At 49.6% G+C, this 9,169-nt stretch overlaps 1 protein-coding gene across 1 annotated transcript in view; it reads right to left on the bottom strand.

The window, feature by feature from the left end:
• Window positions 1-510: 510 nt before the first annotated feature.
• Window positions 511-9,169, bottom strand: part of ptpn13 (protein tyrosine phosphatase non-receptor type 13) — a 38,616-nt gene continuing 29,957 nt past the window's right edge. Inside the window, 25 exon segments of the mRNA XM_084687144.1 lie at window positions 511-1,144; window positions 1,251-1,313; window positions 1,400-1,615; window positions 1,878-2,215; window positions 2,366-2,456; window positions 2,626-2,774; window positions 2,948-3,045; window positions 3,145-3,200; window positions 3,290-3,390; window positions 3,639-3,728; window positions 3,897-4,062; window positions 4,203-4,358; window positions 4,531-4,583; window positions 4,742-4,824; window positions 4,963-5,173; window positions 5,719-5,890; window positions 6,189-6,344; window positions 6,689-6,848; window positions 6,991-7,379; window positions 7,475-7,573; window positions 7,715-7,857; window positions 7,860-7,928; window positions 8,082-8,238; window positions 8,485-8,570; window positions 8,914-9,007. Coding sequence (XP_084543270.1) covers window positions 1,067-1,144; window positions 1,251-1,313; window positions 1,400-1,615; window positions 1,878-2,215; window positions 2,366-2,456; window positions 2,626-2,774; window positions 2,948-3,045; window positions 3,145-3,200; window positions 3,290-3,390; window positions 3,639-3,728; window positions 3,897-4,062; window positions 4,203-4,358; window positions 4,531-4,583; window positions 4,742-4,824; window positions 4,963-5,173; window positions 5,719-5,890; window positions 6,189-6,344; window positions 6,689-6,848; window positions 6,991-7,379; window positions 7,475-7,573; window positions 7,715-7,857; window positions 7,860-7,928; window positions 8,082-8,238; window positions 8,485-8,570; window positions 8,914-9,007 — 3,474 coding nt within the window. The 3' untranslated portion in view covers window positions 511-1,066.

Here is a 9,169-nt window from a genome sequence, read left to right as displayed (position 1 = left end):
GTGGTTAAGGATGTGGGCTACTGTGTGAGGGGTGTTGTGTCCAAAACTGGCTTCAAGTTACTACAAGACAGTCTAATTGCCCTTATGACACTACTAAATGGCAAAGGACAAGGTACATTCTTTCTGCCAATGCCAAGTTATAAAACAGAATACTCTGCCTTCTAATCATACTTACAAAACAAGTGAAAGTTTGCTGAAGGGTTTCTAAGAACTAGTTCATGAAATACAGTGACAATAAGTCGTTTTTTCTTGAATATACTGATTTATTTCTGCAACATGGTTACATATTAAACAAATGTACAGCTTACCGTCTAGTAGTGGTGGGAATCTTTTGGTACCTCACGATTCGATTCTTGGGGTCACGATTCGATTTAAAATGTTTAAATCAAATTTCGATTCAATATATGCTTACAAAATATTTTTTTACATTTGTGAATCACTAATTCAAATTTGAAGATTTTTTTCCCCATCCCTACTATAATACCATGAAATGAATAGCAACCACATGGAAATGTTTGACTCATTTATTTACAAATTGAAAATTCTCCTTTATGTAACATTTTAAAACATATACACAGTATTCAAGAGATGAATATGTACACTTTAAATTCATTGATTACCTCAGGCAGTCAGCAATTACTGTATAATAGATTTACAATGCAAATACTGTCATAGTATTCTGTCAAGGCATATTCCAGCATCAAATAGCTTTTAAAATACACACGATCTTTCTCCACATAAAATATGAATTCATTCATCACGTTCATACTCATACCATAATATCCAAGAATCTATAAAAACATAGTATTAAATTGTGATGGACTAAACAAAATCAACAGTTGTCATGAATGCATTAAGAGTGGTAGCAGCCAAAGAGGGGAGAGGAACTCAAAAGCAATCATAAAAATATGAGATTTACTTTTGTGGAAAAGTATATACTCAAGGCAATGTAAGAACATGTACATGGTAGCCCTGCTACTGTAGCGTGTGTGTTTGAAGGTGCTGAGTGGGGGTGCAGCTTCCACAGGAGGGGGGGGGGGGTGTGGTTATGGGCACTGTAGATTTGCTATCCTGAGATTTTCTCTTCTGCTTGAAGACATCTAAGCACATATAAGATCACTTGGTAGCAGAAAATATATTGTTCCTGTAAGGAGAAGTGCAATGGGACAAAAAATATAATAAATTAGATAAAGCATATAGCGATCGTATAAAGACACTATGAACGAAAAAAAGCAAAAAGTTCTTGTTACCTCTGTTTGGACCATTCCTTGCCTCTGGAGCCTCATGTTTCTCACCACATCTGAAATATCAAACTAAACAGAAAACAACCATTTTAAAACAATCTCTACAGTGTTGTCTTGGGCTATCAGACCCTGAACCTTTTTTTAAACAAACTTACGTCGGCATCTTTGCTGATAAGGCCAAGAACCACGTCTATGCAAATGAGGGTTCCAGATCGGCCAATCCCGGCACTGCAGTGCGTGACAACAGGTCCGGAATGGTGGATGTGCCTCATGTAGGATATGAAAGTGAGCAGCTGTTCGGGTTGGGAGGGAGTTCCATGGTCTGGCCAGCCTGTGTAGTTCAGATGAGTAACCCGCTGAATGTCATTGGTCTGAAGAGGAGAGAAAAAGTACACCGTCATCTCTTGTTCAGCATGAGCGCACAAAGGGGAACACATGGCACTGCGTCGCCCATCCTGACCTGGTCCCCCGTTACTCTACTAATGCATGGAACTAACCATCTCTCAAACACCCATTAACATAAACAGCGTTTGACCAATTCAACTCTGTTACACGGGCAGAGAAACTTGTGTGTGTGTTCAGGAACCATTAACAGGAAATCTATTGGAGGCTAATTATAAATCAAAGACTCACATGGATGTCTTTGACCTCAATCAGACGGATGACAAAGTTGTCAAGGTGCTGGTCCTTGACCAGGGTGATCTGCAGCCTGTCGTCAACCATCTCTGCTGTCCTGGGCGTGTCAGGCCAGTAGCGCTGGCACTTGACCTTTCCCCCCTCTACTTCCTGGGTCATCATGGCGATCACGTTGGATTTCTGCTCCCACACCATCTGCCAGAAATCCCCTAGAGTGGTGGGTAGGGGTCCCTGACAGGCAATGTACATGAAGTGCTCATCTTTCACCAGCATCTTGATGAAGTTGGCATTGATATAGCCTCCGTCCTTTCCCAGAACTACTCGGGTGGTGTCAACTGACAAGACAAGAATAGAGAGAGATGGTTCACAACTTGGAAATGACAATAATATAAAATACAAGATATTATTCTCAAAGGGTAGAACCCACCATGAAGCTAGCCTCACTGTTAACACTCAGACATTCAGAAGCAATCTATGGAACTTACAGGGTACAATGTTCTTGTAGCGGTTCTTCTTCTTGTTCTCCTTGGTCTGGCCAATCAAACAGTCATCCAGGGGCTGCAGATTCTGCAGGTTCTGTTCGAAAGTGACAGCAATAGAAAATAATAACATGAAAATAAAGCTACTACTAATGATCTGAAGTTCTATCTAATCTAAACCCTTTTTCCCCACCCTTTCTCAGAGCACTTCTGAATAGTCCACAGTGGTTGTGGGGCCACCCAGGCTTTTCCCACACAGTTTTTACCTCAAACTCCTGCAGAGGGACCTTCTGCTCCAGGAGGCCCCTCAGCATACGGACTACTGTACTGAGCTTGGGCCCTGTGTACTGGCCCTCAGGAACCACTTTGACCAGGGGGAGGGAGGTCAGCTCATCCTCAGTGATGATTGGTCCATCTGTGTGCGGCAGGAGTCGAGGTGTTTAAGGCACAGCATTCCATTGCTTGAATTAAAGACCACAAAATACACAACCCCCTTGCGACGTCGCAAAAACCGGCATGCAAGTTTGCCCTTGGAGGACTGCGTCCTTTCTAATCATGCAGCGGAGGCATGTGTGGAGCGCGGCTCACCACCGGTGAACATGGAGTTGATGTTCTCGATGGGCAGCTCGTCACTGCCCCACGTGATGTCGTCCTCCTCCGGCTGCTCCGCGCTCATCTGCAGGTAACTGAGAGCGCCACACAGGCAGGTTGGAGTCCAGTTTGAGTGTTAACCATGATAGGATGTTTGGGGCGTTAGGTGACAGTGTGGCGGCAGCCCTGCTTACTTCTCATTCCGGGGATTGTCCACGCTCTCCTCTTCCCATTCAGCTTTCCGGGACGTCTGAAGCAACACGAGGAGAAGAGTGAGCGTTGGAAACGAGCAGCAGTAAAGGATGTTGTTATAGTGTGTGTGTGTGTGTGTGTGTGTACCTCAGGAGAATCCTCAGGCAGCGAGAAGCCGTCACAGTCGGTGTCCTCAGACAGCTCAGCGCCCTGCTCAGTCAGTCTCCTCTCTCCTTCCTCCTCATAGTCTTAGCAGAGAAACACACACCATCAACACAGACTCACCAATACAGACCCAGACTTCCCAGACTGTACTTTCTTCCTGCAATGTGGAATTTCCTCCTCCATCTGTTTTAATCACTCTGATCCCTATGGTATGCTGATCACCAGTGCAAACCAAAGAAATAACCGTTTTTCTAAAGATTTAGCATAGTCCACATTTTTTTGTATGATTAGGCTGTCAGAAGTGTGGATGATGAGGAACATGTTTCGCAACCTATTGGTGGTATTTCAGGGAGGCTGATGGTCTTGTGGTCTTCAGGAGGACTGCACAATTTAATCTTCACTCCACTGTCCTCACTGACATCTGAAAACAAAAAAGTGGGTTTCAGATATAGGTTCAAAATACCATTATTGTTGCCTCCCTAAAATGACCATTTGAGGTGACGCATCCCAGTGAGACCATGTGGACATGTATGTGAACACTCCTCTGAGCCCAGAGGAAGATCTGTGTGGACTACTGTTCAGTGGTTACCAGTGTTTCCGTTGCACTTGTCTAAGCTGATGGGGAGATAGGCCAAGTACGTGCTGGCGTTTTGGTCTGGTGGGCGGGACACAATCAGGTGAACGAGGTCTTTGGCTTTCCGGATGGTGGTGACAGCTTTTGTGTGAGACACCCCTGTCATGAGGTCCTCATTCACCTGTTAACCATCCAATCCACAAGACAGGTTAACACCGGTGCTGACTAATGAGTTACAGACCTCATTATGCCACTAGTGGTCATAACATGTATTGCATGAGAATACATGGAGAATAATCCCCACAATTGACCAAAATCTACCTTCAGTAACCTGTCGCCCACTTGCAGCCTGCCTGAGTTGTCTGCTACTCCTCCAGGGGTAATGGACTTCACAAAGATGCCCCTCTCTCCACCAATCACAGAGAAGCCCAGACCTCCAGACACAGGCTTCTTCAGATCCAGGTCAATAAGTTCCTCCTGTACGTGCAGCACACAAAACAAGAGAACATGGTCCTTTTAAAACACAGGGATTTCAAGGACACTGGAATATACTTTATGTTTTAGAAAGATTCAGTTTTTTGTCTAAGCAGACACATTCCTGGAAGACCCGTTGTCTGCTTTTCCACTAGGCAGGTATCAGTGTGTTTACCTCTAAAGGACACAGAGCTTCTGCATCTCTGCGATCGTCTCCATGGAGATAACCTTCAACCACACAAGGAAAACAACCATCACATTGCTACAACACCAAACTCAGGAACGACCAAAAACGTAATTACAAAGCAAAACAAAGATGCATAAAAAAAAAGCAAGATCAATAATAGTTTCTTTAACGTGGCCTTCCTTTCAAATCTCATACGTACCATTCATACTCGTGGGGAATTTTGTGCTGCTGATGTTCTGAGATGAGATACTTTTCCGCTCAGGGGAAACCGGCTTTCCATCCCTGTGGAAGATGAGGAAGGTACATCAACATAACACAACAACCACTTCCATCTGCCTCGGGTTGACAGTTGGAAACTCGAGCCGTGGCTTCCTCCACACGACACTGCAGCGGGCTCTCTCCGAGCGCGTCTGAGCCTACCTGGTGGCCTTGAGCGCCAGGTCTCGGAGCGACAGCTCCAGCAGTCTGGTGCTCTCGCTCAGGGTCAGCTCCACCGTGGGAGCCCCGTTGATGTAGTGGACCAAGTCCAGCTGCCTCAGGCTGCCCTCCTGGGACACGGCAGAGCCGGGCACGATGTCCTGGATGAACAGCACCCCGTACGCACTGTCGCTCCCGCCGGCCAGCACCACACCTGCAGGAACAGAGGGCCAGCCGGCAGGGGGATGAACAAGGGGCTCATCAGGTCTGTTTGTACTGCCCTCTGGCTAGGTAGTGAGAGCAGGGACATTCTGTGGACAGGGAGGGCCAGGGAACGAGGCTGTGGCAGGTTTCTTACAGGGACATTTGTCTCGGGTGCACCTTGAGTGGGTTCTCTCTCAAAGCGAGGCTTTGTTTTGGGTGATCATTATCTATGTAAGGATGTAGGATGTACAACAGAACAATGCAAGTCGATTTTGATCATAAGTGCCCCTAGGGATATATAATATGCCCTATATGTACATATAACAGGTCATGGTATGTTGTTGTTAGTGTCAATGCATCAAATGTAATCATGTGGCAACACCACAGCCACAACAGTACTACCATCTGTTGGTTGTGTGGGAAATGTTGAACTCATCTGTACGTCGGATTTCAACATTGCCACAAGTGGAAGTACAATGGGTGATATGGGTCACGATCATAGATCCTCTCTCAGTTTGTGTGCGAATCATACCAGTGTGGTCAACACATCCTTACCCAGGGTTTGGTCCTGGCATTGGAAGCAGATGTCTGGCAGCAGGTGGGCCTCTATGGGGGGCTTGGGGGCCTCCAGGACCCTCCCCACCACCAGCTCCACCACCCGGGGGGCCGCCCTCACCAGGTTCACCACCTCCGTGTGGCCCATGTTGGACACATCAGTGTTGTTCACCTGCCAGGGAGGAGGAGGAGGCAGGGACATGGCCACCATCATCACATGATCACTAAAGGTTGCTGGCTGGTTAAGTTGCCTAAAGAAATGGTTTACACAATACTGAGGGAGTAGCGTGACCCATGTGTTCTCTTTAACATGCAGGCTGACTCGTTTAGAATTCCGATAGTTTCCGTCCAGTATTTAGTAGACAACTTCATGACAGTTTTCCTCAAGTACGTATACCGATATCATGTGTGAACATACACACTAACTTGGTTCCAATACAGACAGTTTCATTCCAGTGAGGAAACACTACCATGATCATTCTGTCTCCAGGCCTCAGTCTGCCGTCTCCCAAAGCCGGATCCTGGATGATGTCATGGATGTAGCAGCCGAGGTCATTTCCTTTAGTCAGAGTGAAGCCCAGGCTCCCTTTATCAGACTTGACCAGAGACACTTTGACCTCCACGTCCTGAAGAGCAGGTTCACAACATCACCACATCGGACAGGCTAAACCACATCTAATACTAATACGATAATTATTTGTATATTAGGTTAACTATATTTGATCTTATCACAGATGTTATCTATGTTCTGTGTACTTATGTGTTATGTTATGCCAGGTTGCTTTGCGTTGTCTTGTCTTAAGAATTTCAGTGCCCAGTCTGACCCTGTGTTGTTGCTGTGCATCTGACAATAAAATACTTAAACTTGAATTATTTTGACATTTATCAATACAAGTAACAGTACAGTGTGTGTTGTAGATCCTTCCCCCAGCCCCCAGCCCCTCCCTCCCCAGCAGTCTGTCCCTCTTACAGGCACAAACTCTTCCCCGTCCTGGCCGTTGGTAGACATCATGAGATTGAGGGGTGTGGGCAGAGGGGGAGGGAGGGGCTGTGGGCTGGGGGTGTCTGGGGAGGAGACCATGGGCTGTGGGGGGCCCTCCAGATCAGGCGTGAGGGGGGAGGACGAAGACCTGCGGAGAGATCCGGAGGATACGGTCACGGCCTCAGCACGGGCTTCTGTAAGGTCACAGACCACAGCCACACACGCAAGCACACGTGCGCGAGACACACAGGGACCAGCCACAGCAGCCTCGTCTGGCGACAGTCTCCTACCTCAGGCCGGGCCTGCACACAGACAGGTCAGGGGAGTAGTAGGCCGAGCCGAGGGTGTCGTCCAGCTCGGAGGGCTTCTCCGGCTGGCCGACGCGGCCGGGGCCCAGGTTCTCGCTGGGGGTCTGGTAGATACTCCGCTCCCAGGCTTGTCTGCTCTGCTCCAGGGCGGGGCTGAAGGCCTCCTCCACCTCCTCGTCGTCTCCCTCGGTGCTGTCGCTGTAGCTGTCCCTGCGGCCGTGGCTCTTGAGGTGCACCCTCTCCAGGGCCTCCTCCACCATCCCCAGGCGCCTCTGGCCCTCGCCGCCAACCCCTGGAGACGGCGTCTTGGCCGGGCCGAGGCTGGCTTCTGGCTGGAGCGCCAGCTCCTTGCGAGGGGACGACATGGGGGTCTTGGGGGTGGGGGGAAACATAAAAAGGTTCTACGTTTACCGGTCGTACCGTCACGGGGGGTGGGCCTCTCGTCCAAAGCGTGGCTGAGCCTCACCTGAGCCGAGGTGTCCATCGCGGGCAGGAGGCCGTGTTCGGGTCTGCAGAGCTGCAGCATCACGTCCCGCCCCGTCCCGCGCAGAGCTGAGATCACCTCCTGACACAGGGCATGACACAGGGGGACAGCCAATCAGGACAGCTGGGACCCACCTGACGACGCGCACGTACACGCGCACGTACACGCGTCCCGTCGGGGTGTGCTTTGGTGTCGGGGGGGGGGGGGGGGGGGGACACGTACGTGCTGCGAGAGTCCTCGCAGGGGCGTCTGGTTGACGCGGAGGATGACGTCGCCCACGTCGATGAGGCCGCTCTCCGCCGCTGGTTGCCCGGGGAACAGCTTCTTCACCCTGACCATGCTGGAGCCGGCGGGCTGGTCGGGGGGCTCTCCTCTCGACTGAAGCTGAAGCCCAGCCCTGACGAGTTCTTCAGCAGGCCCACCTCAAACACATTGTCTTGAGACAAGAACACACACACACACACACACGTGTTAAACCCTAAGCAGAAGTGAATGGTGGGGTGCCACTAACAAAATACACAGTTCATGCAGTTTCGTGCATTCTCTCCAGCCTTGTTCTCCGTTAGGTTGTTTGTATCGTGTGCTGTACCTTTTGTTATGAAGCTATACTCTGGTTTGAGTTTGGGCTCTGGAGCCTGTGACTGGGCCTGGTCCTTGGTCCCACAGGGTGGGGTGCTCTTGGGGGTCAGGGGGGCGTGGACGCTGTCTACGGGCAGCTGACCCTTCTCCAGGAGCAGGTGGACCGTCTGAGGAAGGAGGGGGAGGAGAAACAGGGGGGGGGGGTGAGAGAGGAGAGGGGGGTGAGAGGAATGAGATGATAAACCCCTCCAATCAATCTGTCAGTTTTAATAGTTATTGCACCGCCCGTATTCAACATGTTCACCACCGTAAACAAACGTACACATTCTAAGTTGCCGTTAAAGTGTCTACTAAACGGCTGAAATAGATATAAATGCCGCCACAGCACCACCCTGGTGTAAATCATGGCTGACCTGTCCAGTGTCCCTCAGGGTCTCCACAGCCTGCCTGTGAGTGGCTCCCTCCAGACTCTTCCCGTTGACCGCCACCACGCGGTCCCCTGGGAGGGAGCACAGAGCCACGGTCACAGCACAGTCCACAAACCTCCCTCACACCGCCGCTTCTCTGAGGAGGCCATTTTGGATCAAGCCTCCTTTATTCTCCTTTCAGCTTTTGGTCATATTTAGGATCAGAGCATTTGCATGAGACAAGTATGTGTGTCGGTGTAATTAGTATGCCCCCTTTCTCCTGGTCTTCTTTGAGGGTTTAGGTGCAGTTCTAACGGGTGTATGTGCAGCCCTCTGTGACATTGCTCGTAAGAAGGGCTTTACAAATCAAATCTGATTGGACCTTTTCACTGTCACTGGACCTTGATTCTATTGGTCCAGCTCATCATCCCTCACCCTTGTGGATGCGTCCGTCCAGTTCTGCAGCTCCTCTAGGGATGATGGCCTTCACGTACACCCCCCCGTGTCTCACCGTGGTGTTGACCCCCCCCTAGAGACACAGACAGACAACAGTCAGACCTCACCCAGAGAAGGCTCCGGGTTGAACTGTGTGTGGGATGGGGCGGGAGGTTGACATGACTGACTGTGTGGCATGTTACGGAGCTGGAGAATGACTACGATGAGGTTAAAGTAGAATGATCAGACGAGCCTA

Source organism: Hypomesus nipponensis, chromosome 22, assembly GCF_054491055.1.
Source record: "Hypomesus nipponensis isolate SF chromosome 22, ASM5449105v1, whole genome shotgun sequence".
Taxonomy (NCBI): Eukaryota; Metazoa; Chordata; class Actinopteri; order Osmeriformes; family Osmeridae; genus Hypomesus; species Hypomesus nipponensis.
This window is presented reverse-complemented; position numbering and strand designations above follow the sequence as displayed.